Source organism: Bos grunniens, chromosome 12, assembly GCF_055505025.1.
Source record: "Bos grunniens cultivar Pamir isolate PY7600 chromosome 12, Bosgru_T2T1.0, whole genome shotgun sequence".
NCBI classification, from domain to species: Eukaryota; Metazoa; Chordata; class Mammalia; order Artiodactyla; family Bovidae; genus Bos; species Bos grunniens.
In genome coordinates, this window is record NC_141176.1 from 77,931,647 (window position 1) to 77,953,223 (window position 21,577).

Sequence of the window (21,577 nt, forward strand, 5' to 3'; positions counted from 1 at the left end):
CAAGAACAATGGAGTGGGTTGCCATTTCCTTCTCCAATGCATGAAAGTGAAAAGGGAAAGTGAAGTCACTCGGTCGTGTCCGACTCTTCGCAACCCCATGGACTGTAGCCCACCAGGCTCCTCCATCCATGGGATTTTCCAGGCAAGAGTACTGGAGTGGGGTGCCATCTTCTTCTCTGCAGTAAACAGCAGCTACCCCTTATAGTATTGTGTGGCAGGATGTATTTTTATTTAATTATCACATTTAATTTTTGGGGGGTATATGAAAATGTATTACTATCATGCTATCATCATCCAAATTCATGATCTTGGTCTTTCTTCTTGCCTTTGTATAAGGCCAAAAGAGAGACACTAGCTACTTTGACAACCTAAAGCAAATTCCAGGAATGTCACCAATAGCATGACCTTTACAACCAAATCCAACAACCAGAATATCATCAATATTAAACTTTCCTCAATAAAGTTCAAGCAACCATTACTGGGTACAAAGGCTGTGATTTTTTTGTCATTCTTGGTGAGCTGAACCCTGACACATTTCATGATGGCAGAATTTGGTTGTTTGGCTTCAATCCATACATTTTCAAGCACGATTCTCTTGGCATGAGAAGCACTTCCAAAAGTGTTGGCCTTCAGGGCTGTGCCCAAGTGGACTTTCTTGTACTATTTATCATGCCGATTTTGGGCTCATTGGTGGCTACAGAGATTCTTGGCAGTACAAAGACCATGGCACATGCCTATCCTGCCAGTATCACAGGCCTGAACATAAGACTATCACATTTAATTTTAACATAAGCTCGGAGAATATTAGGAGCCCCATCTTACAGAGCTTAAGGACCTTGATCAATGTCATAGACTCATAACTGACAGATGCAGCCTCTGAGCCCAGGCAGGTGTGACCACACAGTCTGTCCCAGCTCCTCCCGTGTCCCGTGGGACCAGGAGGTCTCCCTGCCCAAAGACCTGCTCAGCGGCTTCAGCCTGACTCCCTGGGTGGGTCCGTGTGATCCCTCTAGGTGCCCGCAGCCCCTTTGCTCCTACTGCCCCTGACTTGGGTCCTTCCTTCTGAAGGGCAGCCCCCAAGAACCTCATGGTTGGCAGAAAGACACTTTTGTCCCATTCTAAAAGCTTTTCCTGGCATCCAGCTCCCAGGGGTGAGGTCAGGCCAGGTTGTGAGGAGAATCATGAGAGAAGCAAGAAGGTGTGAGCTCCTGGTCAGCACATTCCTCTGACCTGGAACCTCCCTCTTCTGATGCTTCCTGCCCCTTGGGGCAGCTCCTCTCCATGCCCCTCCCCCCTCCATTACAAGTGCTCCTGTAGCACCGCTGTGGATCAGAATCAATAGGGAAGGGGTCAGAATGCAGGTTCCTGGGCTTCAGCCCCAAAGATCTGATTCAGGTTGTTACACAAGTGGGCCCTGGGAATTCAAATTTTAACCAATAACCCAGTGGTTTTTGATGGAGGGGGTCCTCTGAACACACTTTGAGAAGCATTTAACAGACCTGTCACTCACATCTGTGGTCCCTGGTCAAGAGTATAAATGAAGCCCATACTACATGCTTAAATATTTAAAAGTTATAAATCAGTCAAACAAAATTGTCAAGTATACCTTCCTAACTATTAATAACTGGCAGAATGGGATTCTGGACACAGCTCCAAGCCAGAAGGCAGGACAGCAGAGACAGGGGCCAACTCAGCCCTCAGCCCTCCCCCTGCTCTTCCCACCTCTGGCTCTGACCCTGTTTGTGCCCTGAGGAATCTGCTGCTCAAGCAAGAGCACCCCCAGCCTCCAAGTCCAAGTTCAGGCCGCCCTCTTCCGGTCCCACAAACAACTGTATCTTGACCACTTGTCTGGCTGGGACATGGCCCCCGGGGGGGAGGCCTGCACTGGCACTGGGAGCAGGGGTTCTAGGGTCCAGATGCTCAGAGCACGGTCTGGAGGGGGCGGGGCTCCAGGTGGCCACACGCCCTGGTCCTCTCTGGCTGCCTGCACCTGGGGAGGGTGCAACCACAGGATGACCCAAGCAGGGCCTCTAAACCAGCGCTTCTCAAACTAATGTGAGCAGGACTCACCTGGAATCTGGAGATTCTAAGTCAGTAGGTCTAGGGTACAGACAAGATTCCACGTTCCTAACAGCCTTCCAGGCCAAGCCAGGGCTGCTGGTCCATGCTTCAATAGCAGAGCCCTAGGGCAGGGTGGGCAGAGTTTTCCTGTAAACAGGAAGTCAAAACATTTCCAGGCTTTGTGGGCCATATGGTCTCTGCTCAGAAAAACATCTACTTCTGCTTTATTGACCACACTAATGCCTTTGACTGTGGATCAGAACAAACTGTGGACAGTTCTTAAAGATGTGAGTACCAGACCACCTTACGTGTCTCCTGAGAAACCTACATGCAGGTTAAGAAGCAAGAGTTAGAACCAGACATGGAACCACTGCCTGGGTCAAAATTGGGAAAGAAGAAAGAAAAGGCTGTACATTGTCACCCTGTTTATTTAACTTATATGAAAAACAATGTATGTATATGTATAACTGAATCACTGCTGAATAGCAGAAATTAACACAACATTGTAAATCAGCTATGCTTAAATAAAATAAATTTTTAAAGAAGCAAGAAAAAAACTCCAACGGTGTCAGTAGGTTCAGTATTAGTAATGTTTACTCTGCTTAGCCTGGTGTTTGCCAGAGTTTTCCACTTTAAAAATGCAACTCTTCCCTAAAGAATTAATTAAGAAAGATACTTTGAGTATATGAAAACGCCATGCCTCCCCCAACCCCCGAACATTCATTGTATATTCAGCCAATGATGAATTTTGTCTGAATTATTTATGACGGCTGCCATATGATACTTTTCTGTCAGCCTGTCTACATTTGTGAGTTGGTATTCTATTGCAAAAAAGAGCTTACCCTTCCTCCTGTCTATTTTATGTTTTATCAGAATCAGTATAAACTCATGGATTTATAAATATTTTATAGTTGTAAAAGATAGGGTTTAAAAACCTTCAGTCCTCTGTTTATCATTACCTACTTATAATATTTCTAATGTAATATAAATTCCATCTCAGAGACTCATTTTTTGTCTAGGTATTCTGCAAAATTTAATTTTAAAAATATTTTTTACATAATATCCTCCATAATTAAATATGATTAACTTTTGAATTAAACACTGCTTTGGAATACCCAAAGCTTCCACCAATTAGAATGGATAATTGTGAGCATGTTTGCTAAGTGAAGAGTGAATTTAGTCAGAACCATCCAAAGTAAACTTTGTGTAAAACATGTTCAGTATATCTAAGTCTTAATCTTTGTTCTTCTTAAAAAAATCACACAATCCCAATTTTGATTCCTAAGGGAAGTCATCTGGGCCTGGAGTATAGATGGAGGTCTCGTTGAACTCAGGCATGTCATTCCTTCTAGTAATGTTATTTTTTAGTTCTAAATTTAAAAAAAAACATGTATTTCTCCCAGCTTTTCAGTACACATTGCTGTTTTAGTTTGGGGGGAAAATTATTTTTTTCCTTACTACATTAGGTTTAAAAAACAAAAGCTCAGTTAATCCACATTCTTTCTGTTTTTAAAGGACAATTAACAGCTTACACATAAAACCTTGTGTTTAAAAAACTCTGAAGGCTTTAAAGTGGTCTATTGTGTTTCCAGGGACCTTCTTCAACATTAGGACCATACTGCTGATTCAAGAATAGCATCAGTATAAATATAAGCTTAGTATTGTTTTTAGATTAAAAAAAAAAAAAAGAAAGAAAAAACCCTCCAAACTTGAACAGGAATTTATTTCTAACTTTTTAATGCTATTAAAAATATTGATAATGTATAATAGGGCCTTTTGGAAGCCTGTGTGGTCTAATTTTAAACATAAATATGATGGTAACAATTAATAAAGAGGGTAGTACTGTAGAGGGTAGTACTGATGGGGCGCTAATCACAAATCCAGCATAGTTCAAAAGCAGTGTTTCTCACCTGTCTGGGGTTAAGAATCAGTTTTACGTAATTTTACATTTTCAGACCATTGCAACCTAATCAATGATCCACTGAGCATGGCTAGTGCTCAGCTCAGTCGTGTGCACCTTCCCTCTGCAAGTGCAACAGTCACACTGGTCTCTGGGCTGTTCAGGATCCCACCCCTCCTGAGCGTAGATGTCACAGCAATAACAGATGGCTGCACATGTCTAGTTTTCTTGAATTTCCTGTACTTATTTCTAACATAGTTACAAACAGGCCATAGACTGGCACTAGCCCACAGGCTGTACTGTGGTATCACTGTCACAGTTACATTTGCAACAACCCTCTGAGAATTGTACTAACCTCACTTCCACTATCAAAGAAACTGAGACACATTGGGCTTCCTAATCTTAAGAGCCCACAATTAGCAGCTAGCAGAATCGTAACCAATCCCAGTCAGTGCCCAGAGGAACCAGTAATTGTCACTGAAAGCCTGATTCCAGAGCATGTGCTCCTTCTGTGCATATTCCATTTTTATCTGTGAAGGACGAACAGTTTGGTTTAGGCCATTAAATGAGGACCTCCTCAAATACATCTTCTACAATCTACAAACCTACCTTCATCCACATCCATCTTGCTCTCCTCTCCTGGTAATTAGGAATCATCAAGGTCAATGATTCCACCTTGTGCCCTTGGATGCTCTTGGTCCATCCATCGTCCCAACCAAAGAACGGAAGTACAGAAACTATATTCATTTTCCAGATGAAGCTGAGATTCAGAGGTTGAGATACTTATCCAAGCATGTAACTATGGCTACATGGCTATGGGGTGACCAGAGTCCATTTGTCAAGGTTGGTGCCAGTTTATTTTCCTGTCACCTTGGCTGGTTATTGCTTTCCTTTCACTCTCAAGTGTCCCACTCTGGACAGTACATTCTTCGGGTGCTCACACTGCTAGTGAGTAGTAGAGAAAGAACTGGCATGCAGATCTGTGACTGACTGACTCCAAAACCAGGGCTTTCTGTTATCCCAAGCTACCTCTTAAAACTTCAAAATTATGAAGCTGAGAAGGAAGGTTTGTTCTCAATACCATTCATTCATTCATGCATTCAGCAAACATTTATGGATCACCTGCTATGTGACACATACTGTGCTGGGAGATGGAATTAAAAGTGAATAGGGCACAGTTTAAAGTCTTCTTCTCACTTAGTTTTATAAGAAAACAGAATGCTTATGAATACTCATAGTTAGGGCAGGTTACATAATTTATAGGACTCAGTGCAAACCGGAAAGAATAGGGACCCTTGTTTAAAAATGAAGTATCTCAAGATGGTGACAGCAAGACACTAACCAAAGATGGTTCAGTTTAACAAATGAGAGGTGGTCAGGGTATTGCAGAAATCCAAGTTACCTAGGACAAGGATTAATCTTCAGGTGACTTCCTAGCAGGGGTGACAACTGGGTTGAGCCTAGAGATGAGGCTGTCTCCTCTACATGGACCTTCTTCTCTACTTTTTTTAGACCAAAGGGCACTGAGAAGAATCACTAAATCATCGTTTTGACTTACATGTCGGTCACCAAGAGTTTCCCCCACAGCACAGCCTAATCACTCATGTCTGGAACTGTGATACATGCTGTTGCATAACATGGAGATGGGCTGCCCAGACCTCCCTTCAAAGACTCGTTCTCCAGTTGCTGGAAGTGCTGTAGGTAGGCAGTCTTCAGCCACTAGGTCTTCTGGGGGCAGCTTCTCTGCAATGTCCCATCCAGGTGGAGGTATAAATACCTGGCCACTGGATATGTCAGGATAACCCTGAAGGGCCATCTTCACTCCAGCTCTCCATGGGGTCAGTTAAAGTCATCTGGCCAGTGATGCATCTTGATCGTCCCTCTGCCCTATCCTGTTTATTCCCTCCTGATGCCACAAGTGTTGATCCCAAGGGCACCCCCTGATACTCATCCCAGCACTAAACTGCATCCCAGTCTGCATCCCAGAGAACCAGCCAGCAACACATGTCAGAAAACATTCCAGTACTTGGGGAGGGCTTTTTTTGAAAATTACTGATTACACACATACTTATAACATTTTAAACCCCCCAAATAAAATACAAAACAGGGGTAACAAGGACTTTTTGTGTGAATGTGGTTACCTTTGATTTAAAATCCACAATCTAATGTTGTCTGACAAAAATGACATTATGTTATTAATAACAAAAGTAAACTATTAGGTTGAACCACATGAAACTGCCACTGTATGGCTTATAAAAAGGCTGAACGTTAGCAGTTCCACATGGTTCAATCTAACAGAAAAAATCAATTAGCATTTGAAATTTAGATAACATTATACTTATGAATAACTCATGGGTAAAACATATAGTTAATGAATTAAATTAGGAATTAGAAAATATATAATACTATGGCTATTGATTAGTGGTGAGTATCAAAACTTGCAGGTTGCAGCTAAAGTGGATCTTGGCGGGGGCAGGGGGAGTTGGCTTTATATACTTATATTACAAAAATAATGACATTATTAACCTATTTCCAATTTAAGAATTTATAAAAAAACCTCAAAGTAAAGGAAAAGTTGAAGGAAAGAAAGAATGATACAATGAACTAGGGAAACTAGAAAGAGCAGCAATCAAACAAAAAGTTGATTCTTTGAAAACAGGAAAAATTTATGCAAGATTATTCATAAAAAAAGAAGGCTCAAAGAAAATTAAAAAGCCAAAAGAACACAGTAGAGATGCTGCAAAGACTAAACATATAAGATGTTGTGAATAAATTTATGCCAATCAAGCTCAAAAACTCAGAGGAAACAGAGCTACTCCTAGAAAAATGAAACTTATCAAAATGACTGCAGAAATAACACACTGAATAGGAAGCACATAATTACCATAAGTTACTAGACAGCATATTAAAAGCAGAGACATTACTTTGCCAACAAAAGTCCGTCTAGTCGAGGCTATGGTTTTTCCATTGGTCATGTATGGATGTGAGAGATAAACTATAAAGAAAGCTGAGCGCCGAAGAATTGATGCTTTCAAACTGTGGTGTTGGAAAAGACTCTTGAGAGTCCCTTGAACTGCAAGGAGATCCAACCAGTCCATCCTAAAGGACATCAGTCCTGGGTGTTCATTGGAAGGACTGATGCTGAAGCTAAAACTCCAATACTTTGGCCACCTAATGTGAAGAGCTGACCCATTTGAAAAGACCCTGAGGCTGGGAAAGATTGAGGGCAGGAGGAGAAGGGGATGACAGAGGATGAGATGGTTGGATGGCATCACCGACTCAATGGACATGGGTTTGGGTAGACTCTGGGAGCTGGTGATGCATAACGAGGCCTGGCTTGCTGCGGTTCATGGGGTCGCAAAGAGTCGGACACGACTGAGAGAGTGAACTTAACTGAACTGACCCAGACAATGATGGTTGCACAACACTGTGAATGTGATTAATGCCACTGGATTGTGTGATTAAAAATGGTTATATGGCAAATTTTATGTTATATATACTTTACCACAATTTTTAATGTAAAAAAATAAAATCCTCTATCTAGAAGACAGTCTAGCACATGTCTGTCCTTCATTAGCAAATCCCCTAGAAGGGCTCCTATTTTGAGAAAGCATATTTTCTTTTCCTTCTCTCTTAGAACATATGATATTGTCCTTCTGTATTTAACCATATATCCTTTCTTTTTTGTTGTTGTTACTTAAACTATAGTATATTGTATGTTTTTCCTATCAGGTTTCTCTGTAGTATTTTAACCAGAGGTCTTTTGGTGGAAAAATGGATCCTAGGCATGTTAAAGGAAGTGGTGACACAAAACAGCAACTTCACACAGTCTTCAAGTAAACATAGTCCCTGATAAAATCAGAAAGTAATATGTAATTCTGGGAACAGTAAAAAACCATCTGTGACAACTTTGTCTCAAATCTTAGAAAATGAGTTTGGCTCTGGAGTCTCTCAGGACACAAAATCTGGGACACAGCTTTTATAGGTGGCCTGTGCCTTTCATTTGCATAATAAAGAAAACATTATAACATATAAATAAATATAATAAATCCTTTTCCAAGAGTTTGAAATCTTGAGTGAAGTTGGAGAACTAACATCTTGTAATGTGTAAATATTTGTTGCCGGTATAAGAAACATAGAATATAGTTTATACAGTTGAAAAGCTATTGGAAAAAAGCCTTTGGAGTAGACATGAATGCATGGGAGAATCAGTGTTGACTCAAAAATTGTTAAGGCTGAGGGCTGTCCACTGGAAATATTCATAACCACAAGGTTACTGTGAGTAACATCTGGCTATCTCCTTTTGAAGTACACCTGAGGGAGAAAAAGACAAAATCAACATGTTTAAAAGTTTCAATGTCCTTCTCCTAAGGCAACACATTTCTAGGTTTCCTTCTTCATGTGAAGCAACCATATCACTGTTGGAGGCACAGTTTTAAAAAACCAGGACTGTATTTATTCTATGGAGGAAATAACTCCACTTCAGTGGGGCTGGGTTAAATGCCAAACAACCTGTAGATCTCCTAGATTTTTGATCATTCTGATTCACAGATATGCTTTATCATTACAATAAATTGATAAGCAAAATCATTTTACTCCCTGGAATAAATTAAAAACAGGGTAACAAAGAGGATAAGAAATCTTGCACCTCAACAGGGCTTCTCATTTTCACACATAAAAGGAGCACAACAGATTCAGATGTTAATATCAGGTTGTAATCTTTATATTTTAAAAACTCTGACTAACAAGAACTGAAACACTGGTATATATGTATGAAATAACCTGGTGTTTAATTTGTTTGGCAAAGCAATCATAGGGCCTACAGAAATGTGATCTGTGGATACTTCCCAAGAATGAAAGGGAATCAAAAGCCAGGAATCAAACAAGTGACTTCTCTAAAATGAAGGATGATACCAAATAATAGGACAGATCTCTGCCAGGCCTTGGAGTTCTCGAATTCTACCAAATTCTAGCTGAACTGGAAGAGATACAGGTTTTCTCAGTGTATAATCAGAACACAGAGGAAGTGAAGTGCTGTCAAGGTCCACAATCATCAATTTTCAGTAGCTGTATTGTATCTCAGTTCCTTAACAGATGCACAAAACAAAATAATGTCAGGGTTTGTGAAGCCTTATCTCTGAATCTGTTTGGGCAAAAAACGACTTCAAATGTAACTATCCTCAAAGAAGAATATAAAAAGTTTCGTTTGAGTCTTTAAAATGGAAAATATATCGTCTATCAGAGGCTGACTCGTGTCACAAACTGGGTTGCTTAAACATATGGTTCAGATTTCTTTTATAAAACCTGACTACAAGTGCATTTGTGGGTGCTATAAACAAAGTTATTGTGAGAGAGAATCACACACGAAACAGAAAAGCACCAGGACACCTACCTTCATAGTAAGTGCACTTTCTTATTTTCTTGCTGCTAACATAACCTGCTGCCAGCAAACAGCTCTGCATACAAAATGCTATATATTTAAATGTCATTTAAGGAGAAAAATAAGCCCTCCAAGAATGCTTGAGCCTCTCTGGCTGAAATCTGAAGCTATTACCATTGTAATGGAAGCATTTAAAAATAAAACTTCTGGTGGGGGTTGGGAGAGGGGGTTAATTGCATACCATCACCCTCCTCCATTTTATTAAGCTAGCCATATTTTGTGATTATATCCTTATGTACTTTTTTGGTGAAAAGCAAAAGGAAAAAATAAAATAAATTTCATTTTCTACTGCTTGATATTCTTTCTAGAATTACCAGGCTCCTTCCTTCATAATCCTTCTCAAAATAATTTTTATAAAGAAAAATATTATTTTTAGCAACTTTTAACTGAAAAGGACTTTGCTTCATGGTCTGAAATACCTGAACTGAATACTGAAAGGAACTTCAGTGGTTGGGGATCCCTGATTTAGAGTCTCTAAAGCTATCTAAAACTAGGAAAGACTAGAGACCTCTTCAAGAAAATTAGAGATACCAAGGGAACATTTCATGCAAAGATGGGCTCGATAAAGGACAGAAATGGTATGGACCTAACAGAAGCAGAAGATATTAAGAAGAGGTGGCAAGAATACACAGAAAAACTGTACATAAAAGATCTTCATGACCCAGATAATCACGATGGTGTGATCCCTCACCTAGAGCCAGACATCCTGGAATGTGAAGGCAAGTGGGCCTTAGAAAGCATTACTAAGAACAAGCTAGTGGAGGTGATGGAATTCCAGTTGAGCTCTTTCAAATCCTGAAAGATGATGCTGTGAAAGTGTGGCACTCAATATGCCAGCAAATTTGGAAAACTCAGCAGTGGCCACAGGACTGGAAAAGGTCAGTTTTCATTCTAATCCCAAAGAAAGGCAATGCCAAAGAGTGCTCAAACTACCGTACAATTGCACTCATCTCACACGCTAGTAATGCTCAAAACTCTCCAAGCCAGGCTTCAGCAATACATGAACCATGAACTTCCAGATGTTCAAGCTGGTTTTAGGAAAGGCAGAGGAACCAGAGATCAAATTGCCAACATCCGCTGGATCACTGAAAAAGCAAGAGAGTTCCAGAAAAACATCTATTTCTGCTTTATTGACTATGCCAAAGCCTTTCACTGTATGGATCACAATAAACTGTGGAAAATTCTGAAAGAAATAGGAATACCAGACACCTGACCTGCCTCTTGAGAAACCTATATGTAGGTCAGGAAGCAACAGTTAGAACTGGACATGGAACAACAGACTGGTTCGAAATATGAAAAGGAGTACCTCGAGGCTGTATATTGTCACCCTGCTTATTTAACTTATATGCAGGGTACATTATGAGAAACGCTGGGTTGGAGGAAGCACAAGCTGGAATCAAGATTGCCGGGAGAAATATCAATAACCTCAGGTATGCAGATGACACCACCCTTATGGCAGAAAGTGAAGAACGACTAAAGAGCCTCTCAATGAAAGTGAAAGAGGAGAGTGAAAAAGTTGGCTTAAAGCTCAACATTCATAAAACTAAGATCATGGCATCTGGTCCCATCACTTCATGGCAAATAGATGGGAAATCAGTGGAAACAGTGGCTGACTTTATTTTTCTGGGCTCCAAAATCACTGCAGATGGTGACTGTAGCCATGAAATTAAAAGATGTTTACTCCTTGGAAGGAAAGTTATGACCAACCTAGACAGCATATTAAAAAAAAAGGGACATTACTTTGTCAACAAAGGTCCATCTAGTCAAGGCTATGGTTTTCCCAGTGGTCATGTATGTATGTGAGAGTTGGACTATAAAGAAAGCTGAGAGCCGAAGAATTGATGCTTTTGAACTGTGGTGTTGGAAAAGACTCTTGAGGGTTCCTTGGACTGCAAGGTGATCCAAGCAGTCCATCCTAAAGGAGATCAGTCCTGGGTGTTCATTGGAAGGACTGATGTTGAAGCTGAAACTCCAATAATTTGGCCAACTGATGCGAAGAGCTGACTCATTTGAAAAGACCTAGATGCTGGGAAAGATTGAGGGTAGGAGGAGAAGGGGACGACAAAGGATGAGATGGTTGGATGGCATCACTGACTCAACGGACATGGGTTTGGGTGGATTCTGGGAATTGGTAATGGACAGGAAGGCCTGGCTTGTTGCAGTCATTGGGGTCACAAAAAATTGGACACGACTGAGTGACTGAACTGAACTGAACTGAAAGCTATCTAGAAGAACTATGAGTATATTTGTTTTATTACTGGGAGACAAGGCTTCTGTCTTCAGTCTTTTTAAAAATGATCTTACTTTTACGCCGTAAAACACTATATTCTGAAAGCGCTTAAGCATCTGCTCTCTCATCTGATCCTCGTAATAACTGTGAAGCCAGCAGGGCTATAATCCCTGCTCTACACCCAGGTGAGGACCTAAGGCTCAGGGACCTTGGGGACACAAGACCATGTGGATGCTAAGTGCCTCCTCCACCTATTCAAACTGGTCCAGGCTTCTAGAGCTAGCATATTAGGATTTTATAACTTCTGGTTGTATTAGGTGACTTCATGAACAGACAACATGACAGCTCTGTTACACACTGGGAGCAAAGAAACTTCAGAAAGCCTCAACCAGGTCTGTTTCATCACAGAACACAATGAATGGAAGGCATTTATCCTCTATTACGGGCTGAACTGGCCCATCCAGTTTTACATGTTGAAGTCCTAAATCCCCCAGTACCTCAAAATATGACTATTTGGAAACAGGGTCTTTAAAGAGGCAATAAAGTTAACATGAAGTCATACAGGTGGGTCCTAATCTAATAGACTGGGGTTCTTATAAGAATAGATCAGGACACAGACACACAGAGAGGGAAGACCATGTGAGGACAAAGAGAGAAGACAGCATCTCCAAGCCAGGGAGAGCGTCCTCAGAGGAAACCAACCCTGCCGACACCTTGACCTGAGACTTGCAGCCTCCAGGGATGTGAGGAAATAAGTTTCTGTTGAGTCACCTACTCTGTGGTACTTTGCTTGGCAGTCCTAGCAAACTAATGTACCCTTCAGCTTTATGTATCTAAAAGGTACTTTCTCTGCTATTTCATGGACCATCTAAATGGGTTAATCAGACAGTGATCAGCTCACCTGAACTGTGTGTTTAAAAAAATGGGACTTGGAAGCACCTTTCCCCAGATGTTGGATTTTAAGATGAATGAATTCTGCTCTATTAGAGTGAAAACCTTGTTGACTTAGGCTAATGTTCCCAGTGTTACAGCTCTCAACAATGCACTGGTATCTGATGCTTGCACATTCAAAAAACTGATAATCTGACAGCTCACCTAAGAAGATGCAGAGGATGCAGAAATAATGCCAAGAAGATATTCAACTGGGATGAGAATCAAGAAATGTATTTCTTTCCTTAGAGGTGACCTGACCCAGAGGCAGGACTAGAATCCAAGACTGAGGTTCTGCCACTCTGAACTTGGGTGATGGCCCCACCGTGGCAACCACGTGAAAGGAGCAGTGTTCTCAGACTCAACACAGAACACAGTATTTAGGGCAGCACTCAGCCTCCCCCAGCAATTGCCCCTCTGTGCTCCCTGGACCAGCTCTGTGACCTTAGGTGAGCCTGGACCCACTTTCCTCATCCATGACGTGGGATAAAAATGTACCATCATGCAATTAAGTGAAATCACACATGTGAGAACAATATAAAATGAATTATAAAGAACTACACAAATGTAACTTATCATTAGTATTGTTAGAGTAGGTGCAGGGTTATTAGGCCAGGAATCACAAGATTTCTAATTCCATGACCTAAGTCTGCTTCCATGTGTATGTTACACTTGATTTAAGACATTCACTGAAAGAACCGATTTCTAATTCTGAGTCTGCTGCAAATTAGCTAAACATCAGTTTCATACATAGGGCCACGTTCCTTCTAAGGGTCTTAGTTTCCTCACCTGTAAAATGAAGGTGTTGAATCCTATTACCTTATATGATCTGGACTGATCTAAAATTCTGTGATCTATTTCTCATTACTCAATGTCTAGATAAAATATAATGATAGCATAGGCTTTAAATGAAGACTGTGGCACATAGGTGGGTACATCTCTTTTTGATATGAAATACCTGAGGTCAAAAGAGCAAAAGGGTTTTGGAGATTCCTGGGTCTCTATGAATCTCTAGGTCTCTAGGAATCTCTAGGTCTTAGGAGGGAAGGTCTGACTGGGAGACATTCTAGTAGATGAAAGCACTCTGTGAATTTCAGGCATAAAAATTACAGAGATCTTTGTTCAACTTCTAAAGATTTGCACACAATATAGTACTTATATGAAAAGTTCAGAACACAGATTTCCTTATTTTTAAACCTAGGTATGAACTCCAACTCCATCAGCTCTTCAGCCCGCTCTGTGACCCAGGCAATTTCCTATCCTATGAGCAGTGGCAGGTCTTGCTCTGCATTTCCTCTATTTCTAAGGAGGATTGAGAAGAGACAGTAACAGAGGGAACTTAGACCACATTTTAGATAAATCTTTCATATAGAAGTACTTAAGATACTGGGACACGTTTTCTTTAAGATGTATTTTAAATACTACACTAGTAATTATTCTACTCACAAGTGAAAATCTGGGAAATGCAGAAAAGCATGAAGAAGGGAAAATACACAGTTAATTTAATACCCAGAAATAAATTTTTGATGGGTAAGCCTCATAGCATGCAGCTGGAAGCCTCATCCCACCATGAACCACAAATGTCAAGGGGTAAGAACACCAAACCTTTCTTTCCTCCCTCTATCTTCTCATCAACCCACTCCCGCCTTGTTCCAGAAAGAATTACAGGCAGCTGTATGACAATGGCTAAGTCTCTTAAACTAGACTTCAGTTACCATCTCACCTTTTTTTAGGAAGGTGTCACGTGACCTGAATGTTACCCATTGAGAACCTTCCTGACACCACGTACAGTGCATTACACACCCCATCTCAGAGAAAGTGCTTTGTAAACCTTCAAGCACCATTCTGACTATAGAGTTAAGGTATTGTGAGTTCTTGGTTTGTCCTGATGGCAATTTCACCTTCTAGAAGGTACAGGAAGCATAGAGGGGAAAACTGGACCTAATTCTAAACAACAAGTAATTAGGGATAAAGTGATAATATCAGGTAGATGTTTTCCTTACAGATTAGAAAACAGAAGAGAGCTATACCTTTCCCTGGTAGATCTTCCTAGAGCCAAAATATTCTAAACTGTTTTCCCTTAAACTCTCGAATTTCCTGGATATTCCTTGATAGCACTTTTAGTACACATGTGCTGAGCACCAATCAGAATGAATGTGAAGGGTTTGCAAAATGACTTTTCTGTGCCTTATGAGAATTTGAACCCAGAGTCCAAACTGTGGAAAGTCCAATCTGACATCTCTCTCTCAGGTGCGTTTGTGCACACACAGAGGAGCACACACATCCACCCCACCCCCAAATCTGCCACAGAATCTTGGCAGACCTGCCTTCAACCTGCAATGTGTTAAGACCCAGCCATGAGACTTCCTCTGTGGAGACTTATAAGGGGACAGAGTGCTTGTTATCAGACCACCAGTGGAGATTGTGAAGACTGAACCTTGGAGACAAACTTTAATTACAACTCCCCGCAGCGAGCTCACCTATTTCGCCCTTTCAGTGAGGGCAGTGACCTCAGCTTGACCCAGTTGTTGCACCATCTTGTAAAACAGGCTGTTTTCATTCTGCATCAAATTATGTGGCTCTCCAGCTTCTCTATATATTCCTGAATCCAAAACCTGTTAACAGCAGAAAGAAATCCATTAGCACACAATATCTCTCAGTACCATATTATAGCCCAGACAATATTTCAAAAAGGGGCAGGACAGGGAGAATAGACAGACTCTGTGTGGGTGGTAGGACTGCCTGGTGTTTAAATGGTCTGATTACTGTTTTACTGGGCAAAGGCCTCACCTGACTTTTAATATTACAATATTATTGGAAAGGAGGAAAATGAGTTTTACACTAGGATTACTGGCACTCTGTAGCATCTTATATTCTGCCCGGGGTATTTGGGGTTGTTATCATTAGTTAGTGCTTTTAGCTCTCAGGCTGTGAGCTTTGAGGCAATTTATACAGATACACAGAGTTGGGAAATATCTTGATTGCAGAAAATGAAGCTGCATTTATCTAAAAAGTAGGGTGATGTCATACAAACCAGAGGGCAGACCCCTGGCCACAAATTAATTGTCAAGTTGATTTGAGAATCTGAGCAGTATTTAGGGAAAAACGAAAACACTTTCAGAATTTCTTTAGGGCTCTGGATTATGTCAGCTGCTGAGAGGAACAGAATCCCTTGTCTGAGAGGCTGAGATGCTTCTAGAAGTTGGCTGTGGTTGTGGTTTGTTCTGAGAGTGGAAGGCTGGCAAAAAGAGCTGGTATAGAAGCAGCTTTTACAGAATTGCTCTGCACAGAAAAAATCTCTAGAAATCCAATTTTGTCTTTGGTAAGACTAAAGAAGCAAGTAAGAAATTGAGCTCTGATTTCCAGGGATCTCAGCTTTCAGAGCACATGGGGCAGCTCAGTCTAACTGCCTAGGATCTGAATCTGTAGGATCTGAATCTCTTTTCACAAATTATTAATATCTTTCTTATTTTGTTTCTCTTTCTCTATTAAACTGCCTGCCTTTCACCCCTTTTATTGCTCATTAATAAGTCTGCTAAATGGAAATTGAAAGGGAGAGGAAGGGGCTCTTAACTCTGTCTTAACACTGTCTTATTAGTGTCTTTGGTTAATGGTTCTGGAGAGAAAAAAGTGTCTGAAATAAATGGCCCAAATGATATAATTATAAAAACAGTTCTGATGATAATCAGCACTCAAGTCTTCACTTAGGTCATGTTTAGAGTAAATGCATCTTAAGAGAATATGCTGCATGGGCTTCCTGGTGGCTTAGTGGTAAAAGAATCTGCATGGCAATGCAGGAGTCATGTGTCCCATCCCCTGTATGGGAAGATCCTTCATGGTGCAGAGAAACTAAGTCTGTGGGCCACAACTATACAGCATGTGCTCTAGAGTCCATGAGCCACAACTCCTGAGCCCATATGTCACAACTACTGAAACCCACATGCCTAGAGCCTGTGCTCTGCAGCAAGAGGAGCCACCACAATAAGAGGTCTTCACACTGCTCAAAGAGTAGCTCCACTCACTGCAACTAGAGAAATGCTTGTGCAGCAAGGAAGACCCAGCACAGCCTAAAATAAATAAATAAATAAAATTAAATTTTTAAAAAAGAAGAGAATATTCTAGAACTCTAAACAAGATATAGGTTGTTTTTCCACATTAGGTATTTCAATTGATTTCATCCTTTGTATTTAATTAGAAACATTTATTAAGCCTTAGAAAGGCAATTTTCCTGTTAATCATTTGTTTACTACTGTGAATCATTGCTAAGGGCAGCTTTCTCAAACAAGTCCAAGAATAATGGAATCTGTCTCATCCACATAATAATTTAAGTGTTCTGTAACTTGGCATACCAATTTAGATGCCTCAAATGTACAGTTTTACTTAAGCATAGGATAATAGAACAAAACTATTCTTCCCGATGTTGAATAAGAAAAACTGCAGTTTTCAAACACTGATCTCCATATATCTATGGCCAATTAACCTATGAAAAAGTAGACAAGAATGGAGAAAAATACAGCTTCTTTGGTAAATAGTACTGGGAAAACTGGGCACCTGAAAATGAATGAAATTAGAACACTCACCTATACCATACACAAAAATAAACTCAAAATGGTTTAAAGACCTAATATAAGACTGAGTACTATAAAACTTGGAGAAGGAAATGGCAACCCACTCCAATATTCTTGCCTGGAAAATCCCATGGACGGAGAAGCCTGGTAGGCTACAATCCATGGGGTTGCAAGAGTCGGACACGACTGGGCGACTTCATAAAGGAAAACCCAGGCAAAAGACTCTTTGCCATATATATGCGTTAGTATACTGTATTGGTGTTTTTCTTTCTGGCTTACTTCACTCTGTATAATAGGCTCCAGTTTCATCCACCTCATTAGAACTGATTCAAATGTATTCTTTTATTAAAAATTAAAAATTACTCAGCCATTAGGCTGATAAATAACAGTCTTTTGGACTCTGTGGGAGAGGGAGAGGGTGGGATGATTTGGGAGAATGGCATTGAAATATATATAATATCATATATGAAACGAGTCGCCAGTCCAGCTTCGATGCATGATACTGGATGCTTGGGGCTGGTACACTGGGACGACCCAGAGGGATGGTATGGGGAGGGAGGAGGGAGAGGGGTTCAGGATGGGGAACACATGTATGCCTGTGGCGGATTCATTTCGATATATGGCAGAACCAATACAATATTGTAAAGTTTAAAAATAAAATAAAATTAAAAACAAAACAAAAAAAAGACTCTTTGCCATAAATCACAGCAACTATTTTCTTAGATAACTCTCCCAAAGCAAAAGAAATAAAGCAAAAACAAATGGGACCTAATCAAACTTAAAAGCCAAGGCTCACGTCAGAGGCTACAAGAGCTGAGATGGGACACAGACTCAGAAAAGGCCAGAAATAGAAATTTATCAACTTAGCCTTTAAATTTACTGATTTGATCAAAGATTCTAGGTATTTCAGAACAAATAAATATAAAGCAAGTCCAAATTCTCTTTATGTAGAGAAAAATAGGTATAATTTTGAATTTTTAATGTATTTTATAAGAAAAGGTTGCTATATTTTTCCTCTGCCCCCACTCTTCCTGTAACCCAAGTTAAACTATAAACTAAATCACATATTCAAGTTGGTATGATAACAATCCCTGAACCCCAGGACCTCTCCTGGAACCCCAAACTTGAATTACTTATCAAGCTCTAGGAGGTTAAGTAAAATTACATTATGTTGGATGAGTCAGCCAGTTACATAAGCTCCATGAAGATGTGTTCATCAAGTGGTTTATGTGCAGATATTCACAGTAGCTGTCCTAGACATAAAGATGAAATTGACCCACTGTAAGAAAATTTCACCCATTTTCACAGGCAGGATGTCATCAGTGATATAGATGAGTATACCGGGAGATGGGGGACAGGAGAGGGTGGAAGAAAAGCCTGATAAGAAAGATGCTGGGAAATGATGACAAATAACAGAGATAGATCCACTTATGGAGATAGATCTCCATATGGAGAGCTGTGAGGGGAAAGACCTGAGAGTCAGACCTCTGTCTTTGGCCACCAGATGATGACACAGGACGGCTGTCCAACCCTGGAAGGTGGGTCCCTCATTGGTAAAATAGTGCATGTGATTTTCTCAGTGACTGGACAATGTGGTAACTATTAACTCAAAATCATTTCTTAGGTCTTGAAACAGTAAATCATTCTCTCACCTGGGGAATAACGAAGGCTGGGTCATAGTCACCTCCATAGCTGCTCTCTCAAAACTGTTGCCTTTGCACATAAGCAAACCTCTCATAAAGTATTTCTTCTCCCCGACTATGCTTTCTACCTCAGTGTTAGTTATCTCTCCTCTGAAAACCTGAATGAAATCTCTTGGCATGTTTTTGAGGGAGTTTATCTCTTCTCAAGTGTTCTAATTGTAGCCATGCAGGTTTATAAAAGAAAAGTTCCATGAAAGTGAAAAATAGAATTTAAGTAAAACTCTAGTTAGGTATGAGCTGTTTTGTGCTTTTTAGGTGAGGATGTTACAACAGTTTCTGGCTTTCACTCTGTGAGAAAATTCTAAGTTTGAGTTGAGGGAGAAACAGAATATAGAACCATAAATTGACTATAAACAGAAGAGTTGGGGTCTGAGTTTCTTGGCTCTGCTTTTGGTTCTTCATCATTCATTGCTAAAGAATACTCTAACTAGAGACAGTGAAAATGTTGATCACAGACAACAATACTGTTAGAGCAAGTGCAGATTGTCACACGCTTCCTTTGCTCACATTACCAGGAAGAATCCGGGTGATATGAAGACTGCAGTGAGCAGAGACTGGAGGGAAGAGCTGTGCTGTTGGCTGCAGAGAAAGCAGGTCACGAGCACCCAGCTAATCCTGAAAACTACAGGAAGAACCCTCTAGTGTACAGATAGTGGTGAGTCTCAGGATAAAGAGCATTTCTAATTTGTCTGTCTTGCTCCTCTGTTTTGTGGCAACAGAGAAAGTAAAGATTATATTAGCTGTCATTATGACTTCATCATGTTTAATAAACTTAATATTGAGAGAACTTCTTTGTGAAATAGAATTCTAAGCCTGACACATGAATGGTGCTTAATGAGCAAAGTAGGGTAAATCCCTTTGGAGAGACAACAGATAAACAAAGCTTTCAATTGTTTCCCAATAAACCCTTTCTCTGATTTACTTACAGTGAACAAACCCATATCCATCTAATCATTTCAAGATTTTTGATAAAAGTGACTATTTGGAAAATAAATAGATGTCTAAGTTAGAGATTAATTCTACTCTATCTCAGAGAAGGCAATGGCACCCCACTCCAGTACTCTTGCCTGGAGAATCCCATGGACGGAGGAGCCTGGAAGGCTGCAATCCATGGGGTCGCTGAGGGTCAGACACAACTGAGCGACTTCACTTTCACTTTCTACTCTATCTCTCTGATGAAATTTTAGGCAGATATTAAGAATGGAGCTTTAGAAAATTAATAAATGACATGGGGAATTTTAAGAATCAATAAAAATTCTGCTGATAAAATACTCTGTTTTGCATAAAAAGTATTAAACTGGTTCTAGTGTTATCCAAATAATATTATAGCATTATGAAACTGTTACTTTCTGGTAGTGGGTATTTTGTAATCTTCCTTTTATGAGATTTTCTTTTATTTTCCTATTTCTCCTTTGCACATTTATTGTTTTTTTATAACAAAAATAGATTTTTATGGATTAGCATCAATTAAAAATAGAATTAAAAAAACACATCCGTCTATCTTTGTGCAGAAGTATTCACTAGTGCAAAAAAATGTAATTATTATACTTTAAGCACTTGCAATGATAGGACTTTATGGTGATTACCCTGTCGGTTACGCCCTTCATCAGCATCTTTCACTTCCCCAGCTACTCCTTGAAGTTGGTCACCCGCCCTCTGGAGCATCAGTCTTTGCAACAGATTGACTCATCTTTATGTCCACATTAAAGCTTGTAGAACAGACAATCACCTGTTTTCCTGAAAGGAATGAAGTATAGTCACCCCTCAGTGTGCAGTTCCAGGGCGCAGTTCCGGAACACCAGAATGAAGTGAAGATGGCAGTAAAGTGAGTCATATGGATGTTCTGGTTTCCTAGAGCACACAGAAGCTATGCTTACACTACACTAGACTGCCAAGTATGCAATAGCATTATGTCTGAGAAAACAATGTACAGACTTTAACCTAAAAAAAATGTGTTGCTTAAAAAAAAATACTAATCAACAGAGGAGACTTCAGCAAGTCAGAGCAGTAACACTGATGTTACATATCACCAGAGCAACAATAACGATTGTGAAAAAGTTTGCCGTATAATGGGAATTACCAAAAAGTGAGACAGAGACATGGAATGATTAAATGATGCAGGGTTATAATAAACTCTCAATTTGTAAAAATGTAGTATCTGGGAAGTACAATAAAACACATTATCTCTATTTCTAAAGCAAGAAATACAAATAAGGTTCAAATTTGGAAAGGAGTACATTAAGGCTGTATATTATCACTCTGCTTATTTAACGTATATGCAGAGTACATCATGTGAAATATTGGGCTGGATGAAGCTCAAGCTGGAATCAAGATTGCGGGAGACATATCAATAACCTAAGATATGCAGATGACACCACCCTTATGGTAGAAAGCAAAGAGCAACTAAAGAGCCTCTTGATGAAGGTGAAAGAGGAGAGTGAAAAAAGCTGGCTTAAAACTTAATATTCAAAAGATGATGATCATGGCATCTGGTCCTATCACTTCATGGCAAATAGATGGGGAAACAGTGGAAAGAGTGACAAACTATATTCTTAGGCTCCAAAATTGCTGCAGACAGTGACTGCAGCCATGAATTAAAAAGACACTTGCTCCTTTGAAGAAAATCTATGATAAACCTAGACAGCATATTAAAAAGCTGAAACATTAATTTGCCAACAAAGGTCTGTCTAGTCAAAGCTATATGGTTTCTCCAGTAGTCATGTATGGATGTGAGAGTTGGACCAT

At 40.1% G+C, this 21,577-nt stretch overlaps 1 protein-coding gene and 1 pseudogene across 1 annotated transcript in view; both read right to left on the reverse strand.

Annotated features, from left to right (window-relative positions):
• Positions 1-355: 355 nt before the first annotated feature.
• LOC147361944 (small ribosomal subunit protein uS12 pseudogene) lies at positions 356-732 on the reverse strand (annotated as a pseudogene).
• Positions 733-5,984: 5,252 nt separating this feature from the next.
• The window catches only part of LOC147361945 (ATP-binding cassette sub-family C member 4-like), a 165,716-nt gene continuing 150,123 nt past the window's right edge, over positions 5,985-21,577 (reverse strand). The window contains 2 exon segments of the mRNA XM_086330257.1: positions 5,985-8,275; positions 15,042-15,176. Coding sequence (XP_086186383.1) covers positions 15,042-15,176 — 135 coding nt within the window. The 3' untranslated portion in view covers positions 5,985-8,275.